Below are 24358 nucleotides of genomic sequence, written 5' to 3'. Positions count from 1 at the left end.
CAAAGTAACCTAGTTCTCCAAATATGTTGTTTCTGATTATTCTAGGAATTCAAATTAAACTGGAATGAATATCATTTCTGATATTCTTTGACTTTCATCTATTCAAAACTAAAAAAAAAAAAGCGTCCAAAAGGAAAGAAATATTTAATCTTTGTAATTTCTGACGGTTAACCTATTTTTTTCTTTTTACTGTATTTCAAATAATAAAATGACTCTTCATTAATATTCATTTCATTGTCCAATGTTCCTTTCAGTTCAGAACAAAAAATAGTTCGAATTTTATGGTCTCTAACGAAATGCCGATTCTTCATACAAGCAGCTGGAATAAACTTCAATGAATGATGACTAAATTGTTCGAAACAAAATAAGAATGCAGTGATTCTAGGTCAATTTCATGAGAATATTTCAAGGTTAGAATGGTCTTAAATATTCAAATGTTATGAGTCGGCAACTTTTGTATGCAAATGGATTCGGAAATTTTAATACCATAATAGTTAAAGAATTAAAGAAAATATTTCATTCGAAGATGTTCGTACCTATATTGTTTGTTAATCAATCATTACATTTCCAGAAATTTTTATTTAATTAATTCGTTCTAAAAATCTAAAAACATAAAAGATATTATTTTTTATTTATTTATCATAGCTGAAATATATACATATGAACATGAGCAGTTTTGGCATTGTGATCAATCATTTGTTTTCCGCTGTATGTATGTTATTGAATTTTTATCTGTTCTAAATCGATTCTTTTAAGATACGTGACTACGTTTGGGGTGATTTTTTTTTTTTTTTGGAAAAATATTAAAATCTTAAATTTTTGCTGTAAATAGATTGAAAAAACCCTTAAGAAGCAAAAATATATCAATTAAAAGCAAAATTGTTTTAAAAATTGGAAGAAATACGGTTTTGTGCCTAAGAAATAGTGTGAAGCAAAATCTCAACTTATTTGGAAGGTTATAAAATGATTTGATCAAAATTTTGCCTTCAACAAAAATATATTGTCTATCTCTTGAACGAAGCTACATTTCCAACATTCTTTGAATACTGGAACTCGATTAACAAACAGCATGTAATTCTTAGGCTTTTTTTTTGCACTATAAAGCATTAAAAAAAAATAGAAAATCTTTTTAAGAGTACAGATTGCTTATCCTGTGTTCAAGAATAGTAAATTATATTGAGAAATAATTATATCAAATTGGAATGGAAAATGTGAATTAGATATAAATTTATAAGTCTTTCTTAAAAAGATTTTACTAAAATTTAGAATTTGAGAAGATAGCTTTTAACTTTTATTAAAATTTTATTAAAACATAAATAATACAACCATAAAAAATATTAAAAAATTAATTTAATTTCCAAAAGTATGAACGTAGAAACCAAATTCAAACGATTTTATGGAAAAAAACTGTTCTAAAATTAGGAATACAGAATTAAAAAAATATTCCCTATTTTCATTAAAAATAGACTTCCCAGCGTTGCTACCTATGTTAAGTTTGTATGCATGATGATAAGTTGTTCATTTTTAGAACAAGTGATTGTGTCCGAATATGCAACTCTGTCATAAAAGTATTTGTAATTTTGGACAAGGCAGCTACCAGAAGTTGCTAGGAACACTGGACAAAAAGAGGCGACACAAAATGGGCAATTAAAAATGCTGTTAGCTTAGTTTCTAGATGAATAAAATTGTAAAAATGCAAATTCCATTAATCATAAATTAATAGGATTGTATTAATATTTTATCATATATAACTTTCTTTTCTGTTTCATTATGTTCACTTAGTTATCGCAGTATTATTTTTGTAGATAAACGAGGCTATGGTGTAGGCATTCATTAAATATATATATATATATATATATATATATATATATATATATATATATTCATATTCATAAAGTATTCTAAACAAGAATTTAATTCAAATCTTTAAGATTTTTTTTATTAAGTTAAAGAAAGTAGGAAAATGTGTAACTGATTACTTTTTAAAAGATGGGTTTCATAATATGCTTTGTATATTACTGCATAATGCTTAAATCATTGCTGATTTATCCCCTGATTTATTCCTTGCATTAATGACTTATTGACCAAATATTTTCTGTGTTTTAATAATTTTATCATTGTACAAGAAGTCGGAGAACCTAAGTAAGGCTCATACGTGAAAAGAAAAAAAGTAAAAGTATTGAAAAAGAATTGGGAATAATTATAAAATTGGAAGAAAATTTCAAAATAAAAACTGCAACTGCGACTAGACTTGAAGAACCTTACAGAAAAAAAAATATAATGCTGTTTTCTTCCAAACTTTCAAAGATATTCTGTTGTGAAACGGATAATAATTGGTTAAAATTTTATAACAAACAATACACACTTTGATACCGTTTTTAATAATCCATAAAATGCTTGTTAGTTTTCATCGATAATTGCATAACTTGACGCAATTATTTACACTATAATAACTAAAAATTTAACTATAAAAAAAACATTTTTCTGCATTCATAATATGCAAACAAGATTTTGTTTAAGTTCTGCTGCAATTTTGTACAAATATAGAAATATTGAATAAAAATGCCACATCTATGTATTAAATCGATTCATTGAATTTTTTTTTGTTAAAATTTTCTGTTAAAATGCAATTAAAGATATTAAAAAATAAGAAGATTGGATTATAATGCTCTTAAATACGAAAGCTATAATTTCAATGGATTTTTCTATTCAAAGCTAATTATTGAACGAATATTTTTCACTTAACAGTCAATAACAAATTCTTACTCGTTGTATATGTTTTGGAAGAAAATTTAAATTTCAGGACAAACCTCTTTTAACATTTAATTTGTGAAAGGATAATATAACAATTTGAAATGCGAAATATGATACAATACATTCGTATTTTAATAAGACCAATGCCGCTTTTAATTTGATAGTAGTATGCCCAGCATTTACTATCCTTCTAGAAACTCATTTCATTCATTGACTTTTAAGCTGAAATTTCATTACTCTGCGATTCATTGAATTATCTACGCTTCTTTAAGAGAAAAAAAAGAAACACACCCATTGAGAATAAATTATTCAAAAGACAGCCTTGTCCTTAATTTTCAAGATCGGTGGCTCGTGCTATGACAATTACACACATTTTAATCTAAAACGACATCTCAACCCTTTCCATTCTTCTATTCACCGCCAGGGATTCTTTTTTCTCCCACCGAACAATAGGTGTAAAATCTACTGCTACTTTCTTTCTTTTCTTAATGATAGAGTTGAGTTGAGTTGATGGGCTGTATTCGCTATCGTGTCGCATCTCACATCCGATGTTTTCATTAATCAGTCAGCATTATTTGGTTTGCATTTCTGAATGTTAATCAAGCGGTTCTAAAAAGTGGAATAAAAAAATGGCGCCATCTTTTTCAACTTTCGCTTTCTGGAATCGTTTTGTGTTGGAGGTCAATTTAGTGGACATTGGAGATGAGACGCGTCAATGATTCTCTTAAAAGTTTTTAAAATTAGTTACTCTTTTTGATGGACATCCTGTTTGAATGGATGCAAATGACCTCTGATGTCGCAAATTTTAATAATTAAAAGTATTAAGCTCGGTAAAATCGAAATACTTTCATTCAGAATGTTGCAGCACTTTCATTTGATTTTGATTTATCATATCTTGTATTTGATTAAAACATTCTTTATTATATTGTAATTTTTTAATTCATGTTTTGAAAATAATTTGTTGTATATGAAATTTTTCAAATGTTTTAAAACTGAATTAAATGAAGATTTAAATGCAATATATACATTATTTCGAGAAAATCGATAATCATTTAAAATTTATGATGAATTATTTAAAATTTGTTATTTTTTTCAGTTAGAGATTGATATAGTCGTGATTATTTAATAAGTCTTGAAAGTATCTGCTAAACAAAAATTGTATGATGTCTGAAATTTACCTAAAAACTAAGCACCTTTTAAATAGATATTTTTAATAAAATATATTTTGCCAAATTAAATTGTTCATTTAAATTTTAAATTTATAGCAGTTTACATGTAGAATTTTACCATAAGTTTTAAATATGCCGAACTGCAATATATCAAAAAAGCAATAAATTTGAAATATTAGTTAAAAATATATTTATATTGATTAAATAAATTTAATTATTATTTTATTAATTTATGTTTTATTAAATCTCTAAATTGAATTATTTTATTAATTTTTTTAATTTAATTAAAAGTCATGTTTTTTTAGAGTAACTACGGAACCCCTAACTTTTCTGATTTTACTGCAGGTAGTCCTCAAGGTGAAACCCTAATTTCTAAGATACATAGCAAAAGGCATTTTAAAATAATTTAGCCTTTTGACAGATAGGGAATCAAAACTTAAGTGGGGAAAATTATGTTTTTCATGATTAACGGTTTTTTAAAATCAATTTTTATTTTTATTTTTTAAAAATTAACTTTGTTTGAAATCATCATGTTTAAATGTTATCAAATAATAATGTTAATCAGTTAAATGTTATCAGTAAAGTACTTTCTTCCATAAGTTCTTTATTATAAAAAGGTACTTTCCAATTAAAGTGCTGAGACTCACTAGGAACTAAAAAATTCTAGAAAGAAAGTTTCTTCGAAACAGAAAGCTTTTTCTTTAAAGAAGAGCTATTGGGTAGACGCCTTGTTTTTTCTTTCTATAAAAAGAGGCGTTTCTCAAAACGTTGACTTTTTCTGTGGGGAAGATAAGAGACCTTTTCATCTGCCTTCGTACGCAAAAGTCAACGAATGGTACGTCTGAGTTACTTCATAAGTGTGACAAGGTCGCTGCGCCCACATAGCCTCCGAAGCAAAACCACGATGACACAAATCTCATGTTTATACTCTTTTACAGGCATGTTCTCCTTGTGGACCACATTTTGCTGTTGCCTGCTCTGCTGGACGCTTCTGTTAGTGGTCCCATGCCAGGGGTCCTGCGACTGGCCTCCGCAGTACAACGATCTACAAGTCCCTTGCGTTTGTGGCACTGGGGGCAACTTGAGGCTGACTGTACAATGTAGTTCCGTGCAGCTTTCTCATCTGGTGGAGGCCCTACAATCGAAACCGCCGCTGGACTTGCTAGCTGTGATCAACGGATCTATAACAACTTTAGAGGATGGATCCTTTTCTGGACTTGACGTTCGGGGGATACAGTTGTCTAATGTGGGCTTGAAGGTAGTATCTGAGAATGCATTTCAAGGTTTAGAGAGGACTCTTAGTAGTTTGAACTTGGAGCTAAATGAATTGACAGAAGTGCCATCACAATCGCTTAAGAAACTGAGCAATCTTAAAGAGCTGGACTTGTCGAGGAATAGAATTACTGATGTGCCCGACAATTCTTTCAATGGATTACCTCTGACTACACTGAAACTAGCGGATAATCTTTTGAAGATCAGGTACGTTGTTTTGGATGTTTTTTTCTTTGTTTTAAAATTATTATTGACACTTAACTAGTTACATTATATTTGCTAGTAGTAAAAGTGAGCCGGTGTGATGGTACTTTACAGGAATTAAACCAAAAAGAATTCGAGGATGGAAACATGTACTTCAGAGCGTTATTTTCGAAGTTTTAATTGATTTGAAATTAAGCTAAATCCGGCTTTTTCAGTTGATATCATTATCACACATATATAATTTTTAAACCATCCCAAAATTCAAAAAATTATCCTTTTAATAATACCAATTTAACTGTTAAAATGGCACAAATGAAATTTTCCCTTGATTTTGACAATTTATAAAGTATTTTCATGCGTAATGTAAACATTGCATTTCATTGTTGCAATGAAATTTAAGAGATTTCATTATTTCTATAGATAGTTAATAGTATATGCTTTTTCCATTGTTTGTTTGGCAACTAATATTGCTTTAAAAAATATAAGTTGCATTTACGGATTTCGTTGGTACGTGTACTTGTCAACATCTTATTAATAAGAGAAAAGATTCTTTCATAGGTATATTAGACCCGGTAAGATATAAAATGCATTCAATAACTATATGAAAGCTCCTACAATTCCAGTTGTTAGTGAGCAAGTATTTGATCAATTCCAGACAATGACTTTAATCTAAACATTGCCAATACTCTATTCTGTTATTTTTTAAAAATGCGATGTAATTAGCAATAATTGAATATACATCAAATACTATATCTTAATTCCAATTAGTAAATCTATTATACTTTAAAAATTTTCTCGCCTAGATATTTTGGTTAAATTCATCATTTCAAATATTATAATAATATTTCTAATTCTGTGCTACATTTAATAATAATACAACGATTGAGCAGGATAGTTTGTGTCATTTTTTTTTATTTAACGTTGTTTTGTTTATAATTTTTTGCACATAGTTGGCAGATCCACGTTATTTGTTTATGGGGTAGAATGAAATAAAACTACATTTCACTTATTTCTATTTACAGAATCCGAATTTGATGTGACATCATCAATATAGTCGCTTAATTGTCAAAGAAGTGGTGTACAGGAGCCTAATCGGATTCTGTTACTTAATGAACAGACCGCCAAGTAACTCACACAACCTGACAATTTATATGCTTAAAAGATACCAAAATTTCTTTGGGCAATCTGATTTTAATTTTCATGAAATTTTTATTGAAATCAAGAAACGTAATATTACTATCACATGCGAAAAGTAATGCATTATCCATCTAACTGCTAATGATTCAATGCTTTATTGCTTTTTACTTTCTATTCTACGAAGTACAAAAAGAGCAAGTACTGTAAATGTCAAAAGAAAAAAAAATTCTCCTGAGACTTTAAAAATTCTTCGAGATTTTGACGAGTCTCCACATTTTAAACCTGCGAGCCTGAGTTTCCACGTTTCAAACCTGCGAGCCTGAGTCTCCACATTTCAAACCTGATACCGAGGAGTACCTTTTTGAAATTATGTTTGTCTCTTAATATGATAACTTAAAAATGCCTAGACGGTTGAAACTTGATGTAGTCTTGATGTGGACTTTATACCAGATTTATCGATTTCTATCAAATTTTTGACAGAAACCATTCGCAAAATGTTTATCTGTTCGAATACAAATGAATACAAAAACTACAAAGCGTATTAACCTAGAAAGATAAATTTTGTAACCCCATTTTAGCATCTAAAATGCAAATCTGCATTAAATTTTTATTCAAATTCTTCAAAGGCCAAACAGTCTGTTGGCATACAAGAAAGCGCAATGATTTAAAAATGCAACGACTTAGATAAATAAAATTTGGTTTATAATCTTGTGATTAGAATTATAGTTCTGTCACAAATTTTGTTTTCAATCAATTGGAAAAAATCTTATGAAATGCCTATGTTGATGCTGGCTTCTGAAAATAAAACTCTGATCACCAATAACCTTCACTGTCTTTTCCAAATTCACAAGTTATGTGGGAAGATAACACTTTTATTAAAGAATTTGAGATAAAGTTTTGGAGAGATGCCTCCCTCTGCTTTTAAGACTTCTTGCTGTTTGAAATTAGATGTTCTACTACTAGTTAATTCTACTTTTCACAAATATAGATTAATGCCTTTTATGAGGACCATTCAGTTTCACGTTACGACAGCTAGAACGTGCTATCGGTTACTCTCTTTCTCTCTCTTTTGTCTTTAATCGGACGTGAGAATTTTAAGGCAGGTTTTATCAATTATTTTTTTGAAATATTCCTCCTTTTCCCACCTAAAACATAATGCCATTTTTTTCTTTATCTTCTGGAAAATTTCACTCCTCATAAATTTTCTTTTTGTAGTAATTCTTTAGAAAATTATTGTCTTCACCCCATTATTTAGCTATTTTGCGCAAAATAATCAGAATCCTTGTCATGGGAGAATAACTATTTCTGTGCTTTTTGTGCAGCTTTTCAAACCTAAAATCTGAGAAAAAGAACGAATTCCAAACAGAATAATTCTAATTCGTTTGCATATTTGGTTTTCTATTTTTATTTTAAAGTATTCTGCTACCTATACATAGGAGAAACATAAATTATTCTCCGTATATTTAATTAATTTAAATTATTTTAAGATTTATTAATTCACAAGTTGATATTGCCACGTAAAATCAGATGATGATATCATGCCCAATATAATTATTTAATATCTTTAAATTATACAATTAATTTGTTTAAGTATTTCACGTCTTGGTAAACATGCAAGAAAATATGAATTTCAACTGATTTTAATTTCATTTTCTTGTTCTTTTTCGATATTTAAAGTTAAAATATATTTAATATAATTTCAAAATCTTGCTTTATATAATTTAATAAAAGCTATATACTTAAATATATCGGTATAAATTCTGTATACCTTTTACATTTAAAGAGTTATTGATATATACTTTTATAATTGATATTATTTTAAATATTCCTTGAATTTTGAAGTTTTGTGCTTGGCTGAATTCGTCTTCAGCTTTATAAACTATGCATTTAATCATGAAACAAATGCAAATAAATGATGAAAAATTAATAATAATATCTTGAATTAAAGCAAAACTAAAGTTCTTTTAAAATTTCGTTTTAAAACTAAAAAAATAATGGAGGTAAGATGGTTAGACTTAGGAATATTTCAAAATCTATCTTAGAAATAAATTTGTAATTGAAAATTTTCAAATTTCATATATTTGAAAAAATATACTATATTTAAAATTTGAGGTCATAATATTTCACTAGATAAATGATATTCTTTCTACAACTAATTGATATTCGATATGTGTGCGATTTTTTTAGACACCTTTTGTGTCTTCAAAAACAAAAGTTTGTTAGAGGGATAAACATTGGGCTTTTTAAACTACTGATCGCGATCATGATTTGGAATCGCGTAGAACATTAATATAATCGAGTAAATGTCAATCAATAGTTTCAGGTTCTTTAATATTTGCGAGTAAAAATGTTGAAAAAAAAAAACCCAAAAAATTGGATTTGAAAAATTCCGTTAGTTGCTGAATAACTATTTCGAATTCTTCTTTTATTTTATAATCAAATTGTGCTTTATTTGCTTTTATATTTTCAAATACTATAAAGATAACGAGTTTTTCAAACGAAAAGGTAAAAAAAAAAAAATTCTAAACAAATAAGGACACGTGTGAGGAAAAATTTATATAAACCCTGCGACAGACAAATATAAAATATCCCTTTTAAAAAATTATATTATAACTAATATTTAAAAAAAATTGCTTTGTAGGACAAAATGAATATAAATTAATGTGTGCTCGTTTTTATTCATTCAAAAGATTTAAGATTAAGTTTAAAAAATTCATAAAATATAAAAACTACATAAATGTTTGTCATATGATGTATTATATGACAAACATTGGCATTATACCTATAAATAAAATAGCTTAAAATAATGATGGTTATATCTAAACAGTTCTTTATTTTAAAAGAAAGTATTCTGAATTCTAAATTTTAATAACTAAAAAATTTAATTTCAATAAAGCAGGCTGATAAGAAATATAAAATTTCATGGTTTATAAAGATTTAGATTAAAAATTCAGCTTCTTGGTCATACATAATTTATTTGGACATAACTTATGTGATTAAAAGGATCAATAAAAAAATATGCAAACTTCCATTTAACGTTTAATTGCTCGAATTCAAAAATTATGATGCAAGTCACGGAATTCTTTAAAATATATCTCCTCTGGTTATGATTTTGCTTATCGCATATTATTTCAAGAATTTATATCCGTTTCCTGCACTTAACTATGCACTATTAAATACTTCTTCAAATCCTGTTGCCCCTATCACTTATTCGAAATCGTACCATACACAAACCTTGTTAATTATCGACCAAAACACATCCGTAAACGTTTTGCCGTGTTTTTACAGCTGTCATCCGAACAATTCATTTCTGATTCATGGAGGGTAATTCCAAAATTATCTGCCTCCAAAATGACGGCATATGATCATATCTCGCATAATAACACCTTTTCATTTCACACCTAAAACTCTCCGTTGATTGTTGTCAGTGAAAGGAATTCATATTTTTTATCGTCTGCTTTCCCTGTGTTGCCACTTCGCTTATTACAAAACTCGGTCAGAGAAATTCTCGTTCTGAATAAAGAAAAAGAAAAAAAAAAGTGAATGAATGTTAAACCGGATATCATTGAAGATCATTTGCTTTAAAAGGGGGTATTTAATTTCCAGCTACTACTACCCAACCCCAAAAGGATATGCTTCTGCTGCTTAATTTTCTATCATATTTGATCATGAGTTTTCTGAATGGCGCTAGAAATGTCAGACTTCCGTATTACTTTTGTGATTTATTTTCGTAGACATCCTGTTTCTTAATCTATTGGTAGAAATAAAATGGTTGAGCCTATTTCAATTTTGATCTAGTATCCTTATAGCATTTATTGATGCCTCAAAATCTAATTTTAGAAATTTAATAAGGCACGTTAAGCTGTAATTTTCAATCCTTAGTATAGATGCAGCTTTATTAAAAACGAGATAAACTGCAACCGGAAGTCATATTTCAAAGAACTTTTGGATATGCTTAAAATGGAAGCAAATACTTATAGAATAAAATCTACAACTTAATAAAATCTCTCTAAAAATTTATTAAGTGAAATTTCGCAATTAAATTAATTTCATTATTCTGAGCAGTGCAGATATTAGTTCGAGATATTTATCTTTTTTTCTGATGGTCAAACTAATTCATCACATATATATGGAAAATTACGTGGTTTTGATTAATTCGTCACATTTATTTGCTGTCTATAATTTTCTGAATTTTTGTCCTTTTATGTAATATTACTTAATTTTAAATAATTACTTATTTTATTTCATTAAAACTTTTTTCAGCTGCTGATGAACTTGCTTCCTGGGAAATTTTGTACGGTTTTAGATTGCATTTTTCAGTATCAGTTGTACTTGGGTCTCCTTAATAATTTTCTGTTACAGTGACATTTATTGGCTTGCATGAAGTTACAGAACTTAGTGTCTTCACTAGCTGTGCACTTTACAGAGAAGTTTTCTTCTTTCTTTTATTAACAGGGTTTTTTTTTTTTTTTTTTTTTTTTTTTTGTTGCTTGGGCTATCATAGTGTAGATTGCACATTTGGGATCTAACTTATAGATATTTGCACTATGGTGAAATGAAAGACAATTCATATTTCGAGTCACAAATACGAGCTTTTATGATATATTTATTATTTGGCCTTTTTCTGGAGTAAAAAAATCATAGCAGTAAAAGTGAAATTTTTTATTCAAAAGAAAAAAAAAACTGTAAAACATTTCCTTTTCAAATATATATTTTTTAAATAATAATAATAATATTATTAAAATGTTTCTTTCTTCGCTGTTAGAAAATATACAAGTTTTTTTAAAAAAAAAAAATCATGTATTTTAAAGCTGCTGAATTAGCCATTGGTATCATCCTCGGTGTATTTCATTTCATATTTGAACAGTTTTTATTTCTAATGAAAAATAAAAAAACACAAAAGAAAATATGTAACACATGGATTAATCACAACCGCCTAATCATCTAGAGTGGTCCAAAGGGCACGACTGAACGGTATTTATCACCACAGCTCAATTTCTCAAGAAGGAGGTAATCCCTTGAATGAAGTCGAGGAAACTCGACCCCACAAAATTACTTTACCACCAGAGAAATGAATGTTTACTTATTCCGCAGCTTCATGTACTCGTGGCGGCCCCTTGTATGAAAGAAAATGGGAATAACTTGATTTTTGTAGATTATACGCATCATTTACTTTTCTTAGTCTCAGTCTCTTTTAACACTTCCAGTTAAATATATGGTTTACAACATAATAAATACTTTTTTTATAAATGAAAAAAGTCATGGTTAAATAATATTTTCTGTTACATATTATTTTATCTGTCACAAAAAAAAAAAAAAAAAAAAAAACCTTTTAAAAATATAATACCAGAGAAAACAGTCATGAAAAAAAAAAGAAAAGAAAAAAACAGTATTAAAATTCCCTGTGTAAAGTATTGCTATTCTCATTCTAATCTTTTTTCTTTTTCGTTTTTTCATTTCTAGAAAATAATTCGTACGATTATTCGCCATTACTTTTAGTGAATTTTTAATACTGGTACTGTTTTTGTTTTTTTGAAATGAATTATTTATACTTGTTCCGATGAGCAATGTTATCAATGTTATGGGAAAATTTCAGTTTTACAGAGAAGTTTGCTAACATTTTTTGTAAATCTTTTCCATGCATGTAAAATGAATCATAATTATCTTTTAGTCACTGAATGTTTCAAGACATCTGACTAAAAAGAATCTTCTTATCTATTTAGAATGTCAATACACATCAGACAAAGAGATAAAAAAAGTATTGAATAAGAATTGCCAAAGGTTGTTATAATCCATATTAATTTTCCAACTAAACAATGTCAATAACTGAAAAGAAAAATTACTCATTTGAACAGATTTCTATTATTCAGAAGCATTTTATGAAATTAAAATTTCATCTGCAGGGCTAAACTTCTACAGATACATTGTGAATATATACTAAAAATACTTTCTAATCGGAAAAGTAGTTCTTGTTCAATCAATCATATTTCCTTTATGCAAAGTGTTAGCTTAATAATTTGAAGCGCGCTTATTATTTAAAGAATTGAAGCTTATAATACTTATGGAAGGCATAGTACATACATCAGCTTATGATCTATTATTCAATGCAAGGTAAAATTGTTTAACTACAATTGTCATTATCTTTTTATATTTTACTTAGTGTTCAGAGGAACAACTAACTGATACCAGTTACGAGTTTTAACTGGCTTTAATATTTAAAACGTTCCATATCTAAATTATGAAAATGCTTCTTCTGAGAATTCGATGCAAGAGTTATCAAAATTTATATTTTCCAGCCTCGTGAAAATGCTATAAATAAAATAAATTGTAAAAAGACAAGCACCTTTGTATTTAAGCATTTTCTCTTCGATATAATAATATATATATAATGTATAGTGCATAATTGCATTGCATGCTTGGTATATAGAATTATAATTCGAAAATAACTACTTGATTTCTAAGACAAATTAGCTGAAGCTCTTTCGTTTATGACTTAAACATTTTTTAATGTCTTGAATGAATTTCCGCTTTAAGTTGAATGCTCAGTCAGGCAAGCACGCAATTAATTCAAAAATAAAAACGCTTAGATTAGAAGAGGCAAAAAAGAGGCCATAGAAGCAATGATGCTCTCAAAATGTAAAGTATCAGCTTTATAGTGGGAATGTTTTTTCATCTAAAATGTAAATGTAAGTAATTGTGGAAATGCATGCTCCTCATCTTCTCTTAAACAATAGAGTAGATTTCAAGCAAATTTTGTTCACTAATAATTTAAGATAAAAATTATTACTTTTAAAGTTAATTACACATTCAATTGCCTGGAAATTAACCGAAATATTGCCGCTGTATTTTGCAGCAAATTATTGCACCAGAAATATTTTTATATTACCTGAAAAATCAAAATTTTATCTTTTTATTGATAAGAATTTCATTTCCTTTCAATTTTTTCTTCGAATTTCTTTTAATTTTTTCAGAATCGAAAACAACAGGATTTGAACTACTCAACCTTTACTTTTCAATGTTTCTATTTAATTTTTAAATATTTTTGAAACATTTTTTACTCGGTTTTAATAAAATTATAAAACTTATTTTAAACTTAAAAAATACTGCTGTTAAAATTCCCTGTTATTATTTGGAATACCGATTCAACGACTTCTAAAACAAAACATATACCATCTCTTAAATTCAAACAAAGGCAAGGAAAGTAAAGTAAAGCTATTGTGAGTAAATGAAATATCTTTTTATTATTGAAGAACAAGAATGCATACGGAAAACTATTGCTAGAATACGTTAGCAAAATTTTAGAAGAATACTAAAAGAAAATTTTGGAAACAAATCATTAACAATTTATATCAGGATTATTTGCATGTTTTTTTTATTAATAAAAAATTATCTATTTACTTAAATGCTCATTTTAAAACTCTCATTCAGAATCTGTTAACAAAACCTGAACTGATTATATAACAAATATAAATATGTTATATTAAGAAATTAGCTGTCGAATACTTTTAAAAATCGTCTGACATTGATACTCTCATTTTAATAATAAAAAAGTTTCAAACGATAAAAGGAACTTGAATATTATAATAGTTTAATTTTGCATTAATTTTAACACAAATGTTAAACCTTTATTCCCTATCAACAATGAGCATATCAGCGGTATTGAATAAATTCAATTATATAATTTCTTTTTCGTGTTATGAGTGTAAAACATTTTTTATAAAAGTGAACATAGTGCAAATAGAAATGCAAATCATTATCATTCATTTTTAATTACATTTTTACAGACATCAAATGTTAGCTTTTAAAATTTCATTGGAGAGAGTACATTAAAAATTCACTGACCGGTACTCTTCAAAAGTCAATTTTATCTGAAACCTGTTGCATAAGTCAAGTCCATACTTTTGCTAGAACTGGTTTAATCTACATAGAAATGTCATGCCAATAAACCTATGGAGTACTATAAATTATTTGCAAAATTCTAAATAACTATTTTGTAGAATTCAGCTTTGTGGGGCTTCTTTTGAAAGAGGCCTTCAAAGGTAGACGAACCTAGGTGCGGTGTCATTTTAAACAAACTCGTTGAATATATAGCCATTTTCTCTGAGGGGAACTCGACTGAATATATGTAAGCATTACTCTCAGATAAAATGTTCTGATTACTTTTCTTGGAAATATCATCTGTTGCTTATAATGTACAATGCCTCGAAATAGGGTTTGGACATTTCTTATGAATTCATGCATGAACTAAAATAAAGCAAAAGAAGCAGCGATCGCAGGTACTTCATTTCATCTTTAAACTAGCAGTTTCTTTTTGAAATATCATTTCGAAATCTTGCAATTTTTACTCGGTTGAAACTTTCTTCTGTAAAATATTTCATTTGAAATACGTTTGAGAACCTTGTTGCTCATAAAATGCTTTAGTTTCTTTTTCGCGTCCTCTTTTCTTAAAATATACTAGTTCTTGTTCTTTTTTCCCTACTCTTCTATTCTAAATAGTTATCTAGGTTTTGTGATGGAATTTGACTATTAAAAAGAAGTTAAAGCTGTGTAACAAAAACAGTTTAAAAATAGAGGTAGTAAACAATAAAAACCCTTTTACAGTCTTTCTTCTCTAGTTGAAATTTAGAGCATTTTGTTTTTTATTGCAGACGATTCTATTTCGTATTGTCTATTTTCAGAAAAAAGTTTGGTTTTACAAACTATCGGATAAAGTAATAGTAAAATACAAATAAATTTAGCAATATTTGCAGTAGAATGAAAAACAGGGTCTTTTTATAAATAAATGTAGAAAATTCGCTATTTTGATGTATATTTCTGGCAGTTGAAAATGTTATTGTATCATTGTCCGTTCGAATATATTTGCTTTCAGAAATTTTTGTTTATAAATATAATATGTAGGCATTTATATTCAGTCTAATACTGATTTTGTATAGATTGAATATACTGTTAGTATTTATGTAACAGAAGATACTGCTTAGTGTTTTATGTTTCCGGAAAAAGGATTTGTTTTACCAACGATGGAATAAAATAATCGTAAAATACATATTGCTTTAGAAGCATTTTCAGTAGTATGGAAAACAGTGTGTTTTTGTAAATAACTGCAAAATGATATATGTTTCTGCTAATTGAAAATTTTATTGTATTTTTTCAGTGCAATTTATTCGAATGTATTCGATTCCGAAATGTTTTGATTATAAGTGTAATCTAAAATTGTTTATATCTAAATTAAGTTTTTTTTTATCAAAGTTTAAAATATTTATAATATTGATTTCGTATAGATGAAATACATAAGATTTCAAACAGATATCTTTCTGTATTGATAATGCATTATTAATTGCTATGTAACTATTATCTATATTAGTTATTTTTGAAGTTTCTACTCTGTTTTAAAATATATTTCTTCACAATATAATAGAAACTTTTAGTTTGCAGTTTTTTTCAACTTTCTTACTTGTATGTAAGCATTTAAAAATGCTTTCTTACTTGCATGTAAGTCTTCCAACTACTTCTTGTTCAACAATCAATAAACATTAGGAGTCAAAAATTATTTTCGCTTGTGAAATTGTATTAGTTTAATTATGTTTAAATGGAAGCTACTTGAAAATAATTCTTGTTTCAATAAAATTAATTTAATAAGAAGTATTTTTATTATCTGCTTTCTTATTCCCTTCTAAACTGGTTTATAACAGATTTCAAATAAAAATTTTGTTTTAATTACAAACAAGGCGATTTTTAAAAAATTTAAATAAGAGTTTTACACATGAGTAACTTTTGGGCATAAGAAGTATGAGTAACTTTTGGGATAATAGAAATAAAAAATCATTATCTTCGAAACAAGAATATTCTACTATTGTCTAAAAAATACTTTTTTATTATTTTAATTGTTAAAACTCTTCGTCGTGATTTTGTATTTTTAAATGCTTAACAAGTTATTATCAGAATAACAATGTTTAATAAACTTTGTCTATGAGAAACTTGGAAAATGAATTCTGAAGCTTTTAAAAATGTCATTGTGTACGCACTGCATTGTTGCACAATTGTAACAATGCCAAATGTCCAGCAAATATGGAGACGTAGACGTAGTAGAAGGCCATGGAACCATTTATCCTGAAAAACGGTGAATAAAAGACGTTTTATTGATGCTTACAAAGAAAATTTGATTTTTATGCAACTCAGTCTCATAAAGCGCAATCGGCTTTTCTTTGAAATTTTGTTTTTATTCTGTTTTTTACCATATTTCACTGCAAAGTCCCTTTTCGAAGAATTTTATGCAAATGATGAAATGTCTATTGTCCACTGATATTCTGTGTTTATCAAAACGTGATTGCGCGATGGAATCACGTTTTAATATCTTGACACTTCGTGAGGCATGCATTTGCATAGCTTTGAATAATTCATCCAGCACAAAAGAATATATTACAACCAACGTTTTTAAGCCTATATGAAATTTTATAAAATCTTTAATAGTTTTCAGTTTTTTTTTTTAAATTCGCCCATGAATTATTTAATAAATTAAAATATATTATATTTTTTCAATAACTAAAAAAATGACATTTCTATATTTTTAAAGAATTTTAAGCGAATACTGAAAGTAAATATTGATTTAAATTTCAACAAGATTTTCGGTAATCTAAGCCATAGCTTCGATATGCAGCTAAAAAAGGCTAAAAAAAAAGTCGGGGAAGTGTTTTGTGTTCTTGTTTTAAAATGTTATCTCTGTAACAGAAAAAAACTGTGTATGCCAATATATGTGTAGCATATATTATATAAACGGTACTGTATTGCTTGATTTTTCCTATAAAGATAAGGCAAACGAAGAAGAGAATTTTGCTTCTAAGTTTGCCTTATCTTTTTTAGTTGTATTCAGACGATAAATATTCAAAGATTTGCATTTTATTAAAGGAACTGTCATTTTCTACTGATAAAATATGGGAAATTTTTCTTCAGAAATCAAAATTTTTACACGTCTGTTCTAAAATAAATAAGAATCTATTCTTAAATACCAAGGTTATTTAAGAATAATCAGAACGGCAAAATAAATCTGAACATTCTGATTAACAGAAATTTATATTGTAATAACATCATTTCATTTATTATGTACGCTGCTAATAATTTTTAATAAAACGAGTTCACTTTAGAATTTTCACCTTAGGAATAATTGTATTCATTTTTAACTTTTATTAATTAAACTATTTTTTTTCGATATCCCAGGAAGAGGTCGTTTTAATCAAGAAGATAATAAATAATGTTGGTTTTTAATTCTACTTTAGACATTTAATTTCAATGAATTCTTATAAATAATTTTTTTTGCTTCTATGGTGTACAAATTATCCCATCTTTTTGTTTTCCTTTCTTCCTTAGATCAATTGATCAGACTTATTTCCACTATGTTATTCGATAAATTTATAAAACATCTACCTTCCAGGGAAAAAATTAGTGATTCCCCATTAATTGGAATTAAATTAAACAGTATCTTCTTACGTAAAGTAAAAATAAAAAGTTCATATCATACTTTAAAAGCTAAATCAAACATAAATTTATTAAACTCTTCCACCACGTCTTTTTATTACATTATACCGCATATAAACGTCGCAATTTTCGATAAAACCAATAGTATTAATTATAAAGGGCAAACTTTAATTCATCATTAGATATTACAAACAGGATCTAGGCATATATCGTTTTTTATATATATAAAAAAACAATTCGTCCTTAAAATGTAAGAATATCATTATAAACAGGTCTTAAAAAATGTGGACACTTCGAAAATTTAAATATATGCTTACTTGGTAACCTAAATATATAGCCACAAAAAGAAAAAGTATATAAAGTAAGCCCAAAAATTCACATTTTTTTTTTTTTTATTTATTTAAGAACTAGGCGTGGAGTGCCTGGCGTAGGTCTCTTTGTTGATCACATTTTCTTTCTTTGTAACGATGCTGCCTTTAAGGGCTTGGAGTTGACCCTCCACAAGCAAATTTAAAACATTTATTACATTGTGCTTTACAAATTTTCGCTTGACTTGTTAAGAACTGTGCTTATTCTTTTTCTTTTAACCAAATGGTTCCGATGGCAGGGATGTTCAAGGTAAGGACAAATGGAAGGGGAGGGACATATAAAATCTTCATTTCATAAACTTCAAACCGGCATTTCTAAATGTTACAAGGACTCTAGAACTGAAACCTTGGAAAGAATATACCAATCCAAAAAATGATCCGAAATATAAATATCGAAATCCGATATTGCGTGAAAGGTTATATGGGTTCAAGATTAAAATCAAAACCAGTTGAAAAGGTGGTAAAATACTGGTTTCCGATGACTGAACTGGAAAATACCGAATAACCACCGATTTGTTCGAATTCCTGTTCCTTTCTAAATCTTCTCCAGTTACCAAGGCCTCTTTGTTGATCACATTTTCTTTTTTTTGCAGCGATGCCGCCTTTAAAGGCTTGGAGACGACCCTTCACAACCTGAACCTGAAGAGCACGGGTCAGACGCAACTGCCCACCGCCGTCAAGCCACTCCACGAACTCTCCTTTTTGGACCTGTCCCAGAACAAGTTCTCCGAACTGCTTCCGGATGACTTCGGAAACCTTCGGCAGCTGACGGCCTTGACCCTGGAGAGGAACATGGTCAGTTCCGTCGATCCGAAGGCTTTCAGTGGTCTCAACGGAACTCTTAGTTCTCTCTCACTGCTCAATAACAAGATCGAAGAGTTCCCCACGCAGGCCATTAAGGCCCTCACGCAACTGAGGGTAGGTGGGACTTTTCGTTCTAAACTTAGAAAGAAATGTATTATTGATCATTTTAACAAGATTGCATATAGTTGCAGGATCAGGTCAAGCAAGAACAATATTCTGCGACTATACCAGATTGCTTTGGTATCATGTAGTTTGTTATATTGAATTTATTAAACATTTTATATTGAATTAAAATATAATTTAATTTATAGATTTTAAAACTAATTTGTTACTTTCATTTTCATCTTATATTAGGGTGTCCCAAAAATTTCTTTTTTATCGAGCTATGGATGGCCTTATCTGGTTCTGCTTGTGCAAATTTCCAGGTTTATCTATTAGCCGTCTATGGCTAATGGATAAATTAGCTCTGGTACGATTTCAGTCGTACCAGAGCTCTACTACACCCGAAAAAAGTTCTTTTGTCCATTCAGTGGAATTGGAAAGGCGTAATTTTCTACGAGCTCCTTCCTCAAGCTGAAGCAATAAATTCTGCGAAATACTGTCATCAACTGAATCAAATGAAAGCTACCATAGCAAAAATAACGGACAGAATTAATGAACCAACGAGGCGTGGTTTTTCATCATGACAACGCGAGACCACATATTGCATTAGTCGTAAGAGAGAAGCTATTACAATTTGATTGGGATGTTTTACCGCATCCTGCATACTCTCCAGATCTCGTTCCATTTGATTATGACTTCTTTCTGTCCTTAAAAAATTCTCTTCGCGATAAGCGCTTTAAATCCATCAGCGAAATAAAAGCGCACCTCGAGGATTATTTCTTCTCCAAAGCATAACAATTTCGGAAAGAAGGTATAATGAGGCTTCCTCAGAGATGGAAGAAGGTAATACAGCAAGAGGGTTCTTATATAATGAAATAAATAATATCTTAAACAGTAAATATTGTGTATTAATTTCATATTAGAAATAGGAAAGAAACTTATGAGACGCCTTAATATCTTTTGCAAACTGTAAGTAAAATGAATGTATACACAAATTGTCTTTATTATTTTAAAGTGTCATATATTAGAATCCATATGCAGCAGAAAATATTAAATTTTGTTTAAATATTACTAACAAACCTTATTGATACGATAGTTGACAAAACATTACTGGAAGCATTTAACATTCGTGAAAAATAAATAATAACATGGCAACATTTAAAGCAGATGTAGCTAACATATACATTTTACCTCGATAATAATTTAACAAATGACATTATGTTATAACTGTGACAATATCTTCATCTTAATACTTATCTTAGGCATAAATACCACACAATTATTATTATTTACGTTTTGAAATCGTCTATTACGTTTAATCGTTGCAGCCAATACGAAATCAGATTTGTATAACTTACACAATTTTATAGTAAATTGCCAATAAAAAAAGTGTTATAAAATTGAAAAATAATTTAGCTTAAATTGATAAATATTAATCTTCAGACTTTATTCAAAAGCCTCTTACAATTTACCATGTGGATCCTAATGGCAAAGGCATTGAATAACCTTCTTTTTCGCCAGTTTATTATTTGCTCATAAGAAATTCAATTTCTTAGATTTCTCGTTACGGGTACCAGGCATGCTTCTACTGCATATTGGTTGCTGAATAAATTACAGGGAAATTCCACCATTGTTTTAAAAAATGTTGTCTGTTTTTTTATACAAAAAATATTGAAACGTATTATACGTCATTTTATTATCGCCGTATGTACCAATATTTCATAATTATTTTAATTTAACTTTCATAATTATTTATTTTGAAATATTGGTAAACTTTTTTACCAACATTTCATAATTATTTTAATTTTTATTTTATTTAATTAATTATTTTAATTTGATGTGGGAAAAGCGCAATTATAAAGGAGAGAGATTTCTAAAGGGAGAATAGATTGATAGAGGAAAAGATTTCTATAAAGAAATAAAAAGATTTCGTATTACTTAAGTAGTTTAATTTAATAAAGACATAGAGGCTCCTACGTGTAGATGTAGATAAACTAAGAAATGATGTTGTGTCCACGTTACCTCGAACAGGGGGTGCAGTAGCTTCTGAGGGTAAAGACCCCTGTATTCCCGAGGGCAGAAGTCTGACTTCAAGCTCATATAAAGATGACAATCGCTTGCACAACCCTTTTTTACAAACGGCAGGTGCTCTTTCACACACCTCACAGATAGAACACAGGGAAAGAACAACCATGCACGAACCAGAACCCGGGACACCCAGATCATGGGGAAGACGCTAAGATAATTAAGAATGTTATTAGAGGGTTGATACATTCTTATTTCTCTTCTTTTATTCACTATTCGCCAAACAGAAGAATATAATCAACGACATTCATGGGGATGAGGTAAGAAAGATTGGTGTTTCTCCGTCCAGAAGCTCCATTTCAGTTCCACAATTAATGATTATTACTTTCAAAATACATCTGGTAGAAAAGGCTACGTTTTTCTTGAATACAGCATGTTTTATAATAATATTATAATATTTGAATGTATAATGCAATTTTAAAAATCTAAATTTTTTTACTACAATTTTAAAAATTATCTTGATCAATTTATAAACGGCATATTCTTGCAGGTTTTGGATATGGGTTTCAATCGAATGAAGTCTGTTCCAGATGATGCTTTCCTTGGAAATCCGCTCTTGACGTTACTCGCTTTAGATGGTAATCCATTAAGTACACTGTCAGAAGTGGCCTTCTCTCATCTCAACTCAACTCTTCGAGGTCTTAGCGTTGGAGGTATGATTCCAATGAGAATTATTTATGATGTAGGCCATAATACGAAATAAGAAATTTTTTTTATTTGTAATGTCAAAAAATATAGATCTTATTAACTTACAATTTCCTTTATACAGGCATTTTTATGCATTTAGAATAAATTATGAAAAATAGAGAAAAAAACACTATAATCGGATTTAGAATTTTCAGCTTGCTCTGAAACTGAAAATTCGCCCTTTTCCCACTTTCCCCCTTAAAAGTACAACATTTTCTATAAAATAAATAATCTTAATGTAATTCAACAATTATTGTTCATTCTAAATTACAATGTTTTTTGGAAGAAAACATTTATAGTGAAAATAATTTTTTTATCTGTTCTTTGCCATAATTTTGAAAACGTTCTTCCAATTTTACTTCAATTCTTTTCAGTTTTGCTTCTTATCTGATGTATTCTATATTCGTAAATATATTAATAAATTCATTGTTTTAATGATTGTATAAGAACTGAAATTGTGAAAAAAAATATTCTTAAAGAAAAGAAAGCTTAGTCTGTAAGAATGTGGGGAAATACAAAACAAAAGTGCTTAAAATTGGTACTAGAGAAAAATATGGTTCAGTTTTTATGAAAGGAACAATATGTAAAATAAATGCATTTCAAGATTCTGATCTTTTTTGTTTTTACAGTTCTCTAAATAATACTAAAAAAAATGTTTAAACAGCAATTTATTCTCTTTTTGCAAAATAATTCAAGAATTATTAATGCATTTAATCAAAGAATTTTTGTCTTTGACAGAAGATCTCACAAAAGAAAATAAAAGCACTTGGATATAAAAACAAATCACTGTGTTTGTTAATCTCAAAACCACTCCACCAAAAGAAAAGAAAAGAAATAAATGAACGCAAAATTAGCGATGTCATCTTCCTGGTTTTTCTTTTTTTTCCCTCTCTTTTCCAAAACAAAGAAAGTATTGATGAGCAAAACAACATGCCAGATTAACATCATACATGGAAGAGTTGCTCGAAGACTCTCGTTTTTTGGGAAATTTATTGCATTTTGCGTTGATTCGGAACTGGATGCATTTATCGGAAGATTGTTGATGGTCTTTTCTGTCATAGTCCATTTCCGAATTCGTCACCCTTTACTCGTTTGTTCCGGTGGGTGATTGCACGACAAATCGGACACTCCCACTTCCCCCCGTAAACGTGTGTTAAGAGTCTTCGCAGATTGTTTCCGGGTCTTTTACTAGTGCGATTTTATTGAGCAGTAAATCAAACATGCCACCCAGAAACGTTAAAAATCAGATTAGTCTCGGAGCAGTAGTTTGCATTTAAGTATCCTCAATTATTTCCATAAAAGAGGAGTTCCTTTCCATTTCGAAACTTCATCTACTTAAAAGAATAAGTTACATTCCGTTTTGGAATGTACCGTTTAACTTCGGATTTTAATTTTAAATAAGAACTATTGTCAGAATAATAATTTCTTAAGACGTTTATGTTATTCACATTTTTTTTGTCAAATCCTTTAATATTTTCTTGTCGCTGCCAAAGAAAATTATCAATCTTGTTTAAGAAAAAATCTTACTGTTATCATCTTATTTTTAGCAAATTTTAAGCATTTAAGCTGACTTTTAAACTTTGCGTTTAAAGAAAGGAAACAATTGTTCAAAAATGGATGTACTCAAACATGTGGCCATATAAAACTATAACCTTATGACGCTAAAGAATTTTATTTATTCAAGTATATCAGTTTGGAAAATAAATAAATGATTAAAAATTTTAATAAATTATGCACATCTATTGTTAGCTGAAGTATTGCTAAATTTTGGTTGCCATACTTTAAGGTTTTTTAATTTTTTAATTACTTCATATGTTTTTCTCGTTGGCTTGCTCACTTCTAAACTTCTTTCCGTTTCATTATAAATTTCTGTAAAAATCTAATTGATAAAAATTTTCATAAAAATTATGTTCTAGTGTCTAAATTATTATATTAAGTAAGTGTCTAAATGTGATAAGTAATAAGTGTAAATGTATTAAGTGTCTAAATGTAATAAGTAATAAGTGTAAATGTATTAAGTGTCTAAGTGTAATTATTATATTAAGTCTAAATTATTATATTGTTTATTAATGTTAGATATTTTCAGCAAATTTAAATAACAATTCTTTTTTTCATTTGGAAATAATTAGCGCATCTTAAAAAAAAATTGTCAGAGATTAATGGAATAATTTTAATTAATTCATAATACTTTATGCAGACTTTTCCATCAAATTTGAATTACTTCGTTACTTAAAAATAAAATATTCTTACAATTGGAATATTTTTAAATTCTTCTTTTAAAAACAAAATACATTAATAACAAATTTA

The 24358-nt window shown here is 28.3% G+C and overlaps 1 protein-coding gene across 1 annotated transcript in view; it reads left to right on the top strand.

The window, feature by feature from the left end:
• LOC129969235 (leucine-rich repeats and immunoglobulin-like domains protein 3) overlaps positions 1-24358 on the top strand; it is a 94854-nt gene that overhangs the window by 65340 nt on the left and 5156 nt on the right. Inside the window, exons 2-4 of the mRNA XM_056083696.1 lie at positions 4862-5402; positions 18967-19291; positions 21855-22017. Coding sequence (XP_055939671.1) covers positions 4864-5402; positions 18967-19291; positions 21855-22017 — 1027 coding nt within the window. The 5' untranslated portion in view covers positions 4862-4863. The remainder of the gene's footprint in view (positions 1-4861; positions 5403-18966; positions 19292-21854; positions 22018-24358) is intronic.

Source organism: Argiope bruennichi, chromosome 5 (genome assembly GCF_947563725.1).
Source record: "Argiope bruennichi chromosome 5, qqArgBrue1.1, whole genome shotgun sequence".
Lineage (NCBI taxonomy): Eukaryota > Metazoa > Arthropoda > Arachnida > Araneae > Araneidae > Argiope > Argiope bruennichi.
The sequence above is the reverse complement of the archived record's forward strand: the minus strand, read 5'-3'. Positions and strand labels throughout refer to the sequence as shown.